This window comes from Musa acuminata, chromosome BXJ3-8, assembly GCF_036884655.1.
Source record: "Musa acuminata AAA Group cultivar baxijiao chromosome BXJ3-8, Cavendish_Baxijiao_AAA, whole genome shotgun sequence".
Lineage (NCBI taxonomy): Eukaryota > Viridiplantae > Streptophyta > Magnoliopsida > Zingiberales > Musaceae > Musa > Musa acuminata.
In genome coordinates this window covers 35,298,790-35,315,205 of record NC_088356.1, presented here as the reverse complement: position 1 = coordinate 35,315,205, position 16,416 = coordinate 35,298,790, and the positions used below count along the sequence as shown (strand labels likewise).

Sequence of the window (16,416 nt, the reverse complement as noted above, 5' to 3'; positions counted from 1 at the left end):
GTTTATTTTCTAAAGCATAAAAATAATATTTTTCTAACATTTAAACAATGGAAGACTTTGATTGAGAAGCAAACAGGTAAACAGATTAAGCGGCTTCGAACAGATAATGACATGGAATTTTGTGAAGGTGACTTTGATGAATTCTATAAAAATGAAGGAATTGTTTGACATCGTACTGTTAGGATGACGTCTCAACAAAATGGTGTGATCGAACGTATGAACAGAACACTTTTGGAGAGAGCAATGTGTATGATCTCAAATGTAGGGTTGACAAAGGACTTTTGGGCAGAGGCGATTAATATGGCCTGTTATATTGTCAACCGCGCTTCTTCTGTAGCACTTAACTTTAAAACTCTAGAGGAAGTTTGGTCAGGTACTCCTGCTAATTACTCTGATTTAAAAATTTTTGGGTGTCCATCATACATGCATATAAATGAAGGAAAATTAGAACCTCGAGCAAAAAAGTACATTTTCCTTGGGTATGTTTCTGGGGTGAAAGGATACAGATTATGGTGTTCTGATCCCAAATCCCCAAAATTTATAATCAGTAGAGATGTTACTTTTGATGAATTATCTATGTTATCTTCAAAAGAGAAATCTACTAGTTGGTGAGCCTACTTCCTACTCAGATGCAGTTTTTTGTGATAATTCCGCTAAGTGGTTGATTGCGATGAATGAAGAAATTGAATCTCTCAATCGGAATAGAACTTGGGATCTTGTGAAGCTGCCTTCGGGTAAGAAAATTGTTGGATGCAAATGGGATACTATTGCTGAGGGAAAGGTCCTTGTTTAGAAAATTCATACGAAGGATAATCCAACTGATATGCTTACGAAGCCTCTTCCGGTTTACAAGTTCAAGTAGTGCTTGGACTTGGTTGGTGTTCATTGTTGGTGATTGCCCATTGGGGCTTTTATGAAGAAGGTGGAGCAAGTTTTATTGGGACATGCCAAGGTGGAGATTTGTTAGTTTGGCAAGTCCCATATAGTCCCACATCAGGAAAATCAAGTTTGGTATATCCTGTTTAACCTATAAATAAGGGCTTGGGCTTTGAAGTCAGATGCACCACAAGAAAAACCTAAGTGTTTGTCTTAGGTTTAAATCCACACTTAGTTGAATAGTTTGGGCTTATAGTTTGAGTTTTTCTTGTTTAATAGATTCGGGTGTTTTATGGCCTAGGAACATCTTCCTCAGGCATTTATATTAGTTCCTCTTTTATAGTAGTGATTTGTTTCTCCTTCGTCCGTGGATATATATCAATTAGCCGAACCACATAAATCTGGTGTTCTTATCGTTTTTATTTTTTTCGCTTTATTGTCTTTGTTGGATTATCAAAATTATCATTTAAATTTTTTGGGACTAGCTCTAATGTTAGTAAATTGCGTAGAGAAGATCTCGGTTGGGGATGGGAATATCGTGAAGATGACAGGAATAAAGGACATGCTCTATGTGTTATCAGGTCAACTCGATCCTTTGCTTTTTTGACATAGATTTTCCCTCTTAATTTTATCTGTGAATTTTCTAGGGGCAGTTGAATGGTTGCCTTTGGGTTTATGGAGTTTGTAGGGTGTTTTAGTTGTGGACGAGGATAGGAGTAATCGAAGAGGGATTGGGTATTGTGATGTTTCTGTGTTGGGTCTATTTTTATGCTTTTTTTTTTATATATATACAAAGGTAAGTGATAAAGATGAGATTTGGTCCTAAGATTTTACGATGATCTAACAAGAAGTTTACCGGCTAAACTAGTTAACACCTTTAAGATTAGGTTTTGAATCGATAAATGAGTCTAATATACTAGTACCAAAACAATATTTTAGGTGTAATATGTCGAATGAGATTTCAAACTGTTAATTAATATTGTAGCAACCATGGATATTGCTTAGTGGTTGACGCCGCCAAGACATGTTGAAAGAATAGTGGGATGGTTGAATTAATGTCATCATTATGTTTGAAAATGTATTTAGTGTCATAATAGGGAAGGTATTAGTTTTTTTTGTCTTGGACTGTGAGGGTTGAGGTGAGTGATGACTTGGTCCCTTGATTAATCTTAGATATTTGACAAGATTAATATAGTTTATGGGTATGCCCTATAATATTTTACATGTTTGGTATCAGGACTGTTTGGTTCACTATTGTGGTTAGATCAAGCTGCAACCTAACTTTGTGCTAGTTTTAGTGTCCTTGATTTGTTCGGATGTCTAGAATGCTACCACTATTTATAGGTTTCTGTTTAGTTATCTAATTCAAGAACCTCAATAGAAATGATGCTTGATTTCAGGATCCAAAATGCATAAGATCAGTATTATTTTTGAAACCATGACTGGGAAAACTATCTCATGTAAAGTTTGTATACATCAAATACAAACTCTCCATGGGTCTGTATATGGATGTTTGCTATTGTGAGGATTATACATTCTTCCGATCAACTGTCTGCTTTCTTTTCTGCATCATTGCCATGCAATTACCAGTTGGATGTTACCTGCGCTTCTTCAACCGGTGGTGTTGTTTGCCCCTCACATTATTTTCTGATTTTAGATGCAGGAAGATTTCCTTTTTTTTTTTTTTACATTAGTTCTTTATTAAATTCCATATATTAGTTGGACATTTTGATATTGACTTCAATTTGCATAATTCATGACATGATTTCTCATTGCTGGTGGAGGTGCTCCAGAAATTGAGATGTGAAGGCAACTTGGTGCTTGGGCAAAAGAACTTCAAGGAATGAAAAGTTACTGCATAAAGGAGTTTGCAGAAGCTTTGGAGGTAATTCCTTACGCTTTAGCAGAGAATGCAGGGTTAAACCCCATAGTCATTGTTACAGAACTTTGGAACAGGCATGCCCAGGGTGAGACTAATGCTGGTATCAACGTGAGGAAGGGTCTGATCACCAACATATTGGGGGAAAATGTGGTGCAGCCACTGCTGGTTATCACAAGTGCAATTACACTCGCCACCAAGTGTGTGAGGATGGTCTTAAAGATCGACGGCATTATGACTGTGAGGTAGATTGGAGCATATGTCAACAGGCAACAAGCTTGGGACTTGTATGATTTCGTTGTACTTTTGATGCTTCTCTAATCTACAAGATCGATGACATTATCACTGTGAGGCAGATCGGAGCATATGCCAACGGGCAACAAGCTTGGAACTTGTTAGATTTTGTTCTACCTTTGATGCTTCTCAAATCTACCAGAGCTGCAACGCAAGCAAGGGCCACTCCTTTTTGAGTCTTTGTTACCAGTTTAAGAGTCGTAGCGATTACAGTCTTAATTTGTTTATAAGTATGTTTGTTGTTAAGAGTATCTATCGTGGTTTTTGCCTTGACTTGCTGGCGACTCAGCCATCATGAAATTGAAATGAGTGAATCCTTGTTATTTGTTACTTGTTCACTTTGTTCAACCAGTGAGCTTCATATTATTTGTTCAACCCGAGGTGGCATTTTAGAGAACATGTACTCTTTAAGAGGAGGTCCTTTTGATGGTGATATAAACAACGTTTTCCATTCCTTGCCTATCGTATCCTTTTTTCCTTTACTAAGTTCAGCTATTTGTCTTAGCAAGACATGTATGCATGTTTGATTTGTGCAGATATTTGACTGTTCTTTTGCGGATGGAATTGTTGTTTGCTTTGTCAAATAATTAAGTCATGCAGATCGATCAATTTCAAGACTGATACGATATGGTTTTTACCAACTAAACTAGTTAGGATTTCTTTTTTCCCCTCAAATTTCTGGAAGGCTAAATGTTGGAAAATAAGATTCATTATTATCTAAGCTAATTAACATGGCATGGAAGAGACCTTTGAATCCTCAATTTAGGACGAGTAATTGATATCTGCTCAGGCAAAAGGAGTCGAGAATTAGTACAAGTGAAAATCCATACCCTACGTTGAAATATTAATTTAAAATTTGTAATTAAATGAGATTTTAGTTTGTGAATCTTAATTAAGATAGAAGTTAAGACCAAATAAATGTTAAGGTCAAAATCTTCGGCTGACCCCTCTATAAATGGTATCAACATTACAAGTTACGATGTTGAGTTTTTCTATGCTTCTCATATATTTTCCTTTTTTCTATGATTTCTTGCTGCGTACCAAATATGAGAGAGATTTTCCAACACCCACCCTAATCATGTCTATTAGAAACTAACAACACAATTAATCCTTGATCGATGATTATTCTAATCATGTTGAAGACTTGAAATGCGTAACATGAATTTGAACGCCATCAGACAAACATCAACAACTTATAAAAATTAGGGCCAGAGAAAATGGTTCAATTTGCAACATCTTCGGGATTTTGTGGGCAACATAATGTCTCTGAATACAAATTGTTTCACACAAGCCAATAGTCATGGATGGAATATTTTCTTCTAGTTCATCACTACTGTGCCAATTGCATTATTCTTATACTTATTCTGCTCCTCCAAGTTTCTAACCAAAACATCGAGTCCACAAAACACAAAATGGATACTTAATACTTAAGAACCAATTAAGCCAAAGCCAGAAACTAAAAAGAGGTGATTAGCAGTTTAGCACCTCTTTAGTAAGTATAACCCTTCTGAAACATTCCTGTCTTGGCTTCCTCACTCTCCCCCTTGGCAGAATAACGACCGAGCTGTGCAAGGGAATTAGCCTTTGCACGATCCAAGAGTGCTTTCTGTGATGCCACAACATTCTCCGGACGGCCCTGCCATGTTTTCAAGACTGTGTTTTGAAGAGCTCGAGCATAAGAGAAGGATACATGCCATGGATTGGGAACCTGGTTCATCGCATTCAGATTGAGGGTTGCCTCCATTTCAGACTGCCCTCCCGACAGAAACTGCAAAAAGAAAAAAAGAAAAGTAATCATCATTCTGAATATTTTTTTCGATGGTGTTAGCATCACATATTTCCATTCATTATTGTGAAACCAATAAATCTAGGTATATTAGACCATTGTCATGTTAAAGCCAAGTGATAATATACTCTTGTTGAGATTATTTATTGATCGTGACTTGTGTCCGTGAGATGCAAGAATTAGCAATGGCACAATGCTTATGCCCAAAAAATGATCAATCAGAAAGAATGAGCATTCAATGACATGTTTTGGAGCATACCATTATTCCAGGAACCGCAGGTGGTACCCTTCTGTTTAGCATCTTAAGTGTATATTTTGCAATCATCTCTGGAGATGCCTTTTCCTTGTGTTCAGCACCCGGGGTTACCATACTTGGCTTTAGCAGGATTCCCTCAAACACCACATTGTTTTCAGCTAGATAGTAGAACACCTCTGCCCAAACCTTTTCTGCTACTTCAAGTGTTCTTTCAATCGGGTGGTCACCGTCAAGGAGAATTTCGGGCTCCACTATTGGGACAAGACCATTGTCCTAAAACGTCACAAGAATGACAACAATTATCAAGCTATGTGTATTAAAATCAACTAAATATGATAAAGCTGCTATTTCAATCCTACAAAAATGAATAATTAAATGGAAATTAAGTCTTAGTGCCATCTAATTCATGCATGATTCTGAATTTGATGTAAGGAAGTAATTCAGTAAATTTGGCATTTTTAGTTGGCACCCCGACAATAAGCATATGATATCACAGTATGAACAAATAAAAATGATTCGTAATTCATGTTCACTAATTTCTTGACCTAAATTAATTTCACTTTTTTTTGCTCCTTTCCTTTAGTAAGTCCTTTGTGTTGTCTTCATCCTTTTGTTCTGCAATCAAGGAACACCAACAGCTCTTCAGAAGTTATATCACAATCTCTACATGAGATCATCACTTCGCCAAAGTAACCTAGATATGCATATGATCAAAACTACATGTGGGTACATGATTTATCAGATCTAGAGATTCAACTCTTATCTTTCTGAATGTTTAGGAACAATATGTGGAGTTTGCTCAAAGGCTTAGATCTACAAGCAAGCATGAGATGCCTCTGTTGTATTTTTTTCATCATTAGAACTCTGACATAAGAGCAAATGACCCTTATGTTCGGTTCTAAAAGTTTTACATGAAGATTTGGCTCATCTTGAGGATGCTTGAAGTACCTGAGCAATGGCAGCATACCGAGCAAGACCCCATGCAGCTTCCTTTACAGCCAAGGCAGAAGGACCACAAGGAATGCTGACAACTGTCCGCCTGAAGTTTTTGGCAAATGTTAAGACATGACCAAATTAGCAATTATACTTAGATGCATGATGAAACCAAGAAGCATTTGCAGTCCCAGCCAGGGATTTAAACCCACCACTTGGCAAAGCGTGCTCCTTGCTTGTAATATTCAGCACATCTTGAGGCCAATCCATCCAATCCTTGGCACCAAGATTCATTGTTTGATCCAGGTAATGGAACCAAACCCTTGGGAGAAAAAAAGAGAAACAATAACATTTCATACAAATAAATCAGTACAGATTCTCCAAATCTACTGTCGGAAGTTGACATTGTACTATGTCCACAAATTCCAGTGATAATTACCTTATCAACCTTTATGCCGGGCATTATTTTCTCTTGGCGTAAGCAATCCACAAACTTCTTCCCATCAGTGGTCGACTGGTAAAGTGTTTCCTCGAAAAGAATAGCCCCAGAGATATATTCGCCTAAGCCAGGTGTTGTCAACAAAAGCTGCCTGTAGGCTTGCCGATTTGCTTCCGTATTGTCCAGGCCAATCGAAGCAAGCCTCTTCCCACAGGTAGCATTTGATTCATCGATTGCAAGAATCCCACGCCCAGGAGAAGCAATGACTTTCTGAAAAAAAAAAAATTCAACCAGCATCTTTGTTCATTCATCAATAGCAAGAATTCCATGCCTCGACGAAGCAGTAAATTTCTAGAGAATAAAAAACCTATAGAATCCTTTCAACAAAAAGCATAACGCCATGCTAATGATTAGATAACTTCCCGTTTCATTGGTCTTAACCTTGTATACAATCTCAATCTGCCAGTGCCATCTTGTTTGCTAAAGTACTGCTTAACATGAAAATGATGACAAATTGAGCAGGAAAAGATATGCTACAGCCAATCAGGAAAGGTAGCACAAAACTAGAAATCTTTAACACGCCGCGATTAGATTTTCTGTGGACCAAACCAACTTCATATTCAGTACTACTACTCAGAGAGTGTCAAACCTGCTGTGCTATTCAAATCTAGTACCATTACAAACACAAAAATTGAACAAGCCCGTGATGACGACACAAATTGATCAAGCCCGGGATCATCTCAAGGAGTGTCAAAATAACAATTATGAGAAAATAATTTCATTTATGACTCACCAGCATAACAAAAAAAAGAATATCTTTTTTGTTCCCTTTTGATTTCTACGGAACAGTAAAAATGAATAAAATCACAAAAAACGTTATCTTTCGTATCAAAGATCGATAAAGACAACAAGATCGAACAAGTTCAACAGATTAATGGAAAAGAAGCCGAATCCATCAAATTCCAACAAAAAGGGTCAGAAGGTCAGAAGAGATCAACAGAAGGACAAAAAAGCGATCTTTTCCGATCCAATAAGGCTCTTTTTTGGATTCAAAGTGGAGGGATCGGGTCACAAGCACCACGAACCAGTGAAATGGGCGAGATCAGAAAAAAATATAGAGGGTTAATGACTCACGGCGGTCTGGACGAGCTCGTCGGTGTACGAACCGGCCCTGATAGGCCCCACGGCCACCCGCCGCCGTGGCGCTGCTGTGAGGATGCGGCTCCGCCGGTCCAACGACCTCTCACCTGCGATCCATTGGCTCGATGGAGCGCTCAGTTTCAACGACGCCATCTACCTTTCTCTCTCCCTCGGTGATCGCCCCTTGATCGAACGATTCACCCTCTCACTATGCATATATAGAAGGGTAGTCTTTCATCGTGTTCGCCGCCCAGCGTCACCACGGTCGAAGCCAAATATTTTGGATCGACTCACACTAAATTACCCATCTACCCTCATGAAGTTTTCCATCCGTTTCTCGAGTTTCCTTACCAAACTGGGAAAGCGAATCGGATGTCAATTCCGTGAACCGCGGAGGGCAGGTTTTAATAAACCGGGTTTAATTGATTTATATTGGAATTTATGATTTAATATTGGAATTTAATTCCCATCTTCCTCTTCTCTGTTAGGTTGGGGAGGGGTTTGGTGCACCAACCCACCCCGAGCAGCCTGTTCTAATATAATGTCATCTTTTTTTGAACTTGGACTATCATGTGATGATGACACCTCTCTGTATCTATCAGTGCTGAGAATTAGATCGGATTCAATGCATCACCAATCACACTTCGATGCAGTGGTGTTCAAATTGAATCGAAAATTTCTGTTGGAATGGATTCATGAATAGTTTAATTTTGAAAGAATACTCTTTTTTTAATTCGATTGATCGTTTCGAACTAAATTAATTTTAATTTAAAAAATACTAGTCCAATCAAATTTATTGTCAATAACTCTCAACTAATTCAATCGATTAATTAAATTAGTATAAATGTTCAAAAAAAATTAAAATCCTTAAAATCAAAGTATAATAACAATGTTAGTTCAATTTCGATCTCATAATTTCATAAATGATATGGATTTAATTTCATAAATTTTATCATGTCGGTTCCATTGGATCTTAGATTTCAGTTCGATTCAATTGAATCGATCCCATTTATTATTATTATTATTATTATTATTATTATTATATATATATATATATTATAAAATACTTAAAATTATAAATCGATTAATCAATCGATTTCGGTTCGATTTGAGACGTCTACTTTCATGAATAAATTGGATGGTATGAGCTACTGGGCCTTTTGTTCGGCTCAAAAGCTCAAATAGCTCCCGTCCGTCCGAAAAGGATACAACTATTCCAGAAGATCACACGGCTATTAAATTCCCTCGTCCCCCCAGCCCAACCCTTTCCTCCCACCCCCGGGACACGGCGGAGAGATAGAGGTCGGTTATTAACTACGATTAAGCTCGAGATGGAGACCGACCGTGTCCTTTGAGGTTTCCCCAATCTCATTAGGGTTTTCCTTTGCCCCCACACACACACCCCACGCCCCCCCCCCCCCCCCCACCCCTCTCTTTTCGTCCTCGTTCTCCGATCCCGCGACCGAGACGAAGGCTGGACTTCGCCAGCTCTCCCGATCGAACCATCAAGGCGGAGTGAGAGCACGAGAAGCGACGCCATCGCGGCAAGTGTTCGCTCCCAGGATCGGCCCCCTCTCTTCGATTCTAGGGCTTGGATTTGGATTGTTGGTTTTGTCTGTGAGGAATAGAGAGAGGGAGCGAGGGTGTTCGAGATCCTTGTGGAGATTCAATAATTGGGTGCATTCATGTTCTTAGGGTTTTCGATTCGGTCTACTATGTAAAATAAGTCCTCTGCTCGAACCGAATGGATTCTTTTGCTCTTGATGTTTGTAACGAGTAATTGTGGATGGTGCTTCAGTTTTTGTCCTCTTCCTCCACTTTCGTCGTTTTATTTTTCTCCTCGTTTGATGTTTGTATGCCTGATATCCAAGAAAGAAGACGAAAAGAAGAATAAGCTTATACTTGAACCCAGAGGTGTGGGATTTTGATTCGAGTTAGTAATTTTCATTGTACTTGAAACATCAAAACAGTTCACCTTGATAGACTCGAGACAAGAAAAGGAAGAGTTATTTATCATTCATGGAGAGCTCTGGATTAGTTAAACGGAGTAACGGGCACCTTGGGGTCACCGAGCCAATCTCGTGGAGTGGGCCGACTGAATATGATGTGATCAAGACACAGGAGCTCGAAAAGGTTGAATTTTTGAATCATACTGGTGCTTTTTTGTTTTGTTCAAATTCGTTATTCAAATGAATGAGTTATTGCATTCTACCTTTCCTTTCTATCAGTATCTTGCAGATGCTGGGTTGTATGAAAGCCAGGAAGAAGCTGTTTCCAGGGAAGAGATTCTGGGAAGATTGGACCAGGTTGGAAATTTGTGATTTTATTTCATGTTATTCTTACGCTGTTTGCTTCTTTTAGCTGAACCTCATGGTATGCGAATTTTGACAGATTGTGAAAATATGGGTCAAGAAAGTTAGCAGGGCCAAGGGATTCAATGAGCAGTTTGTCCAAGAAGCAAATGCCAAGATATTTACTTTTGGTTCTTACAGACTCGGGGTACATCCGTTCAACATTCTTTGCCCATTGATAAAAGGCATTCACATCGGAGGCTTGAATAACTTAATAATTTGCTCTTGTTGATGTTGTACCACTGTGAATGTAGTGACGTTTGACTTTTGTAAAATTTGATAAATATCAAATAATTTGCAACTGCTTTTCTTAAATTTAAATAAGAAATCTGAAAATACATGCTCACTCACTGGTTTTTGTTCTCTTCAAACGACCCTTATATGAATTGCTCCTCTAGGATCCTGTGACAGCACAAGATAACAAAACAAAATTGGTTGTATGCCTACTTTATTGAAATTTGGTTTCTGTGTGGACTCTCATTAAGAAATTTGAACAATAGTTTCAAAACTTCTGAGCATCCCTACATGTGTTTATGCATTAAAAAAAGATCAAGTCTCAGGTCACTATGGCATTCCTAAAGCAATTTTGTCTGTGGTGCAGTAACAAACATCAACCACAGAACCTTATTACAACTTACTGAGCATAATGGAAGACAAATAAGCATGATAAGTCCGTAAGTTAAGATTCCATGGGTTTAAATTGAATAAACTTGACTAATTGGGATTGATATAACCCTTAATCTAGCTTTATTAGCCAAGATTATATCACTTCTCTTAACATCTTAAATGTTACACCATGGTTTTTTCATTTTCCATCATTTACCATTCATCATCATTGTCAAAATTCATCAGCTTCTACTTCATGTTAATTATACAAGCCATCTGAGCACCAGTCTTACTCGGGAAGATGTTATAAGCTGTTAATAAAGTGTCCTGGTTAACATGTGAAAAAGTTGTTTTTTCATGGTCATCGTTGCTTATTTACTTCTCATATGACTCACCTGTCACCAATGGTTGAGCATCCAAAATTGAATTTTTTTTTTTGTGCTATTTGTACTAATGTTGGGTGTTATTATTATTTTTTATTGATTTGAGGTGCATGGCCCTGGTGCTGATATAGACACATTATGTGTGGGTCCAAGACATGCTACTAGAGAAGTATGATTAAGCTTTTTTTTATCATTCAGAATGCTGTTTTTATTTATCTCAGAAATAATCATTTGCAGTTACAATCTATTCTTTGAACTTTTTTGCAGGAGGACTTCTTCACAGAACTGCATAATATGTTGTCTGAGATGCCAGAAGTGACAGAACTGCATCCTGTCCCAGATGCTCATGTACCTGTGATGAGGTTTAAGTTTAGTGGAGTCTCCATTGATCTTCTTTATGCTAAACTATCACTTTGGGTCATACCTGAAGTAAGTTTGCTTCTCTTTGTTAGGCATTTCCATGATTTGACTAATTAAGCTGTCTTGCTTTACTTTGTTAGTCTGCAACATTATTGTTCGGAAGATTCAGGTTTATTGATGTAACAGTCATTGCTTAGACATGCGTATTCCAAGATATATCATTTTGGCTAAAAAGCTGCTTAGACGTGCTTTTGGGTACTAAAGTACTAAAATGTTTTACAGTTCCACTTTGATTGCATTGTTTCAGGACCTGGACATCTCACAGGACTCTATATTACAAAATGCTGATGAGCAGACTGTTCGTAGTTTAAATGGGTGTAGAGTCACTGATCAAATTTTACGCTTGGTACCAAATATTCAGGTCCTTGATCTCATTATAGTCCTCCACATTTAAATTTGACTAGTAATTTAGATAGAGCATGCAATAAAATAACAATCTACAAAATTTCCTATTTTATGAATTATGTAATTTTTTTGATAATTTGATTTTGTCTGATCCAGAATTTTCGCACAACCTTGCGTTGCATGAGGTTTTGGGCCAAGCGCCGTGGTGTTTACTCGAATGTATGAATCTTGTGTGCTACCGAGTTTTCCTGCATTTATTTGCATTTGTCATATATTAAATCTTTGTTTCTTGATCTTGCCTTCATGTTCAGGTTGCAGGGTTCCTTGGTGGTATAAACTGGGCATTGCTTGTTGCTCGTATATGTCAATTGTACCCAAATGCACTGCCAAGCATGTTGGTTTCTCGCTTTTTCCGGGTCTACACTCAATGGCGATGGCCAAATCCTGTGATGCTTTGTGAAATTCAAGAGGGTACTCTTGGGCTTCCTATTTGGGATCCTAGAAGAAATTTCAGAGACAGACTTCACCAGATGCCCATTATAACACCTGCTTATCCTTGTATGAATTCTAGCTACAATGTGTCATCATCTACATTGCGTGTGATGACTGAAGAGTTCCAGCGTGGAAACGAGATCTGCGAGGTGCATTGTATCACCTTATTTCCTCGTATCATTGTACATATGATGAGCATAACAAGCATGAGTTTTGCTATCATAGTCTCAATATTCTTTGTTTCCTCTGTAAGCTATCACCGAAGGTTCTTGACATGCAATTTTTTCCTTCACCTATCTCAATTTTCGTTAATTCGGAAATCTGATGGAGGTCTGTAAGAAACTGTAGATTTTCATACTGTTTCGGCAAACTTGTAGGGTATTGATTCTTCCCATTGTTGACTGCACATCTGATATTTAACTAAATCCATGCTGTGATCTTTCTTTTTCATTGTTCATTGTGGTGGTAAATGTGCTCAGGCAATGGAGGCAAACAAAGCTGACTGGGACACCCTTTTCGAGCCCTATCCCTTCTTTGAAGCCTACAAGAATTATCTTGAGATAGATATCACTGCAGACAATGAATCCGACCTTAGGAAGTGGAAAGGTTGGGTAGAATCTCGACTTCGCACACTGACACTAAAGGTTAAGTGAACTATTTCTACATCTTTCAATTCCTTCAAGCAACTTGGGACTTCATTGGACCTTTCTGTCTTGATCCCTTTACAGATTGAAAGGCACACATTTGGCATGCTTCACTGTCATCCTTGCCCACGTGATTTCTCGGACAAATCGAGACCATTTCACTGCTGTTACTTCATGGGTCTGCAAAGAAAACAAGGAGTTCCAGTACAAGAGAGTGAGCAATTTGACATAAGGGGAACGGTGGATGATTTTAAGAACTCTGTAAGCATGTATACTTTGTGGAAACCTGGAATGGAGATCCAAGTTTCTCACAGAAAACGCAGAAATGTTCCATTGTTTGTTTTTCCTGGAGGTGTACGGCCTTCTCGTCCTCCTAAAGTTGCAGGGGTGGACGGTCATGCTGTCTCTGGAAGAAAGGTTTCTGATATGGTTCATGCTGGAAAACCTGCTGGGAATGTATCTCATGTGGCAGATGCATCTACTGACAGGAAGCAAATGGAAGGAAAAGGTGCTTCTTGTGATCCGATCGTTGAATCTTCCAGTGAATCAAGAAAGGGAAAACAATTAGATAATAGGACAGACAGCAATGCTGCTAATATGAATAATCTGGTTGATCATATATTGAAGCCATCTGAAATGGGAACGCCGTCTTCATTTGCCAATGGGGTCTTAGATGTGCCTGATGAATCAAGAAAGAGAAAATGCATGGATGTCACAACAGATAGCTTTGCTACTGGTTCAGAGTTTCAGGCAGATCATTCATTTAAACGACCTGAAACTTCAGCTGCCATTGCTGCTTCAGTTGGCCCTGTTACTGAAGTTGACAATGGCGAATCTATTTTTTGCTCTAAAGAAGCTGAGACATTGGCAATCAGTAAAATAACTAGTGTGCCACCTAGCAACCTTGCTGCTCTGCCGGAGGGACTTGATGAGCTTGAATACTTTGAATCTCAGGGCCATGATAAGGGTTTCGGAGGTCCTGTTGGTGGCCACTCTGTGGAGTCTTCTACTGTCAAAGATGCCATTACGCAACTTGGAAGTTCTTATGGCAGCAACACAAAGAATGGAGGCGTAGAAGAGCTTGAGGTCCTTGTTTTCAATCTTTTTTCTTTGCTTGTGTTTTCTGAGATATTTTGTTGTACCAGAAGATAATTTTATCCCGTTAAATTTTTTGGAAGGGTTATTGCTATACAGAATTCTGTAAGTTATTGCGTCGGAACATGCAAATGTGCCATAAGCATTAAAACATGTGATGTAGCACATGTTCATTAGGGCAATTTTATCAATGAATTAAAGTCGATCACAACCATCAGATTCTTTTTTTAAAATGTATATTTAAAGTTAGCCAACTTTATCAGTTAGATTTTTTTTTTCTATAAGAAAACATTTTGTTTCATAATGTGATTGAACTAGTACTGATTCCATGAATTTGTTGATTCAGAAATCTTCAGAGCTTTCTGCTCCATATCTGGGAGGAGCTCCTGCTTCAACAGCCAATACACAACGCAAGCCCCTAAGGTAATAATTGACTTGTTTGTTTGCCAAGGTTGAAATTGATCCACTACAACTACAAATCTGCTAGTCGATCGTCCTGCCATGTCAATCGATTGTGATGTATGGCTATTCTCTTGCATTTGGATGTTTAAAGCTGAACCCTATGCAGGTTGAGGTTGTCTACGGTGGCGAAATCTGCTGGAGAGAGATCATGATTCTACTCTCCGAAGGTCAATGAAGATCCATTTGTGACTCCCCCGGGAGACATGAGACGGCCACCGGAAGAACTAATTCCGAAGACTACATGATGATTATGCTGTCCATCTTTATTCGAGTATTCGGCAAGCCTTGAAACCTATTGTAATATTACCAATGCGCAATATCAAGATCAGACTTTTGCCATGTTCCTGTGTGTTGGCTGAGTTATTTGGCTGTTGCTAGCAGCTCCGGTTTGTTTGTTTGCTTGTAATCAAGTAGGCGAAGTGTTTCTGCCATGAAGCATGTGGAATAGCACTTTTAAAGAGTTGGTTTATATAGTTAATACTGTGACAACAGTTGTAGAATGTGGATAGATTGATAAGTATTGATTTAGGAGATGAAGATTATTATGCTTGACTCGGGAGATGTTGCCCACGTCTAAGTACAGTTGATTCCATCAGATGTTTTAGATTCTTGAAGAGGGTGGGAGGGTTATTTGTTTGTCCTCTTTTTCTAAAATGAATCTTTTCTTCGTTAGGTGGTGAAACCTTTTCTAGCTGATGATAGAAAATGAAGTGGTTTAGCGTAAATTAATTGATGTTGGTAAATTGGGAGATGTCACAATCAATTTCCTTGTGCTCGCTAGTTAGTTCTGCGGAGGGTGATTCACACTTTTCGGATTTGTATATTATACGTCGAAAGTTATTAGTTCATGCGGTTGTGGTACGTTTTGTTGCCGATTCCTTTTGGTTGAGATTATAAACATCCTGTTTGGGCCAGCGGTATCACAGCTTTTCTGGTCCTTTGATGAGTGGGTCACCGGTCGCATGAGGAACACAACGCACAGTCTCTCTCTGTCTCGCTCTCATTTATAATAATAAAATGAGGAAGAAGAAACCCTCCATCGGTCTCATTTAAAATAAATCAGTAAGAAGTAACAAAACCTGATGATCTGTTAATTAATATGTTGATCTCTTGACACTAACAAGAGAATAAGATGAGATTTTGTCGAGTTTGTCTTGACATAAATTTTTTTTATACCGGGTAACGTGTAATATATTAAAAAAAATTATCGATAGTAAGATACCATGCATATCTTATTTGATTACTAGATTTATAGGTTTGAAATTTCTGGGTCTAGTAATGTCGGTTATTGGGAATGACAATCAACCTTACTAAAGTAATTGAGTATGATCATCCACTCTTGGTATTATGAGAGGAATTGTTAGGATCAAATCGGCACTAGGGGGGAGGTGGGGGGATGAATTAGTACAGCGGATAAAAACGTCAGTTTTGAAAATCTTTCATTCGATTAAAACTTATTTCGACAAAAACCGTTTCAGAGAGATGTTAACTTGAAAGTGTTTTCGTAAGGTAGTAAGAACAGTAAGCAAGTAAGGCAGTTTGCAGTAAGGGAAAATAGCAAGCACAGAAATACAAACCAAGTTTTATAGTGGTTCGGTCGTCGTGACCTACATCTACTCCCGATTCCTCTTCCGTCGAGGCTACCAGCATCCACTAATGGTCTTCCTTCAATAGGCGTAGACCAACCACCTTCTTACAACTCTATTCTCCTTTTGACAGGCTCAAGAGAGAACCTTTACACCTCTCTTTTAGACCTATATCTCTCTTCTCCCTCTAGAAGAACTTTCTAAATACTAGAAAGAAGGGACTCTACTCTTCAAGAGAGACTACAATTTTTTCCTCAAGGATTCTTTCCCCCTTTTTAACTCACTTTCTTATTAAATCTTGGATTTTGATGATGAAATCAATTGGTAAATTATTTGATCTAATCCATGTGTTGAGATAAGTGTATAGGATCAACTACGATAGTAGTAAAGCGTAATGCAGACGATGAGCCGGAGTCGACGACTCAGATG

At 38.3% G+C, this 16,416-nt stretch overlaps 2 protein-coding genes and 1 long non-coding RNA gene across 3 annotated transcripts; 2 read left to right on the top strand and 1 right to left on the bottom strand.

Moving 5' to 3' along the window:
- Window positions 1-1,075: 1,075 nt before the first annotated feature.
- LOC108951989 (uncharacterized) lies at window positions 1,076-3,429 on the top strand. Its single transcript, XR_010498591.1, has 3 exons — window positions 1,076-1,457; window positions 2,670-2,761; window positions 2,833-3,429. It is a non-coding gene; the product is annotated as an uncharacterized LOC108951989 (long non-coding RNA).
- Window positions 3,430-4,267: 838 nt separating this feature from the next.
- Window positions 4,268-7,832, bottom strand: LOC135646161 (fructose-bisphosphate aldolase 1, chloroplastic-like). The gene is made up of 6 exons (XM_065165385.1): window positions 7,598-7,832; window positions 6,464-6,733; window positions 6,237-6,346; window positions 6,040-6,130; window positions 5,095-5,364; window positions 4,268-4,817 (listed from the first exon to the last, which is right to left on the bottom strand). Exons 1-6 carry the CDS (start codon window positions 7,754-7,756, stop codon window positions 4,539-4,541), a joined length of 1,179 nt encoding a protein of 392 aa, XP_065021457.1. The 5' UTR covers window positions 7,757-7,832; the 3' UTR covers window positions 4,268-4,538.
- A 1,205-nt stretch (window positions 7,833-9,037) lies between these two features.
- LOC103974220 (nuclear poly(A) polymerase 1) lies at window positions 9,038-14,740 on the top strand. The gene is made up of 12 exons (XM_009388985.3): window positions 9,038-9,736; window positions 9,832-9,909; window positions 9,995-10,102; window positions 11,050-11,112; window positions 11,211-11,372; window positions 11,611-11,724; window positions 11,865-11,927; window positions 12,020-12,349; window positions 12,680-12,844; window positions 12,929-13,930; window positions 14,286-14,362; window positions 14,508-14,740. Exons 1-12 carry the CDS (start codon window positions 9,623-9,625, stop codon window positions 14,551-14,553), a joined length of 2,322 nt encoding a protein of 773 aa, XP_009387260.1. The 5' UTR covers window positions 9,038-9,622; the 3' UTR covers window positions 14,554-14,740.
- Window positions 14,741-16,416: the final 1,676 nt, after the last annotated feature.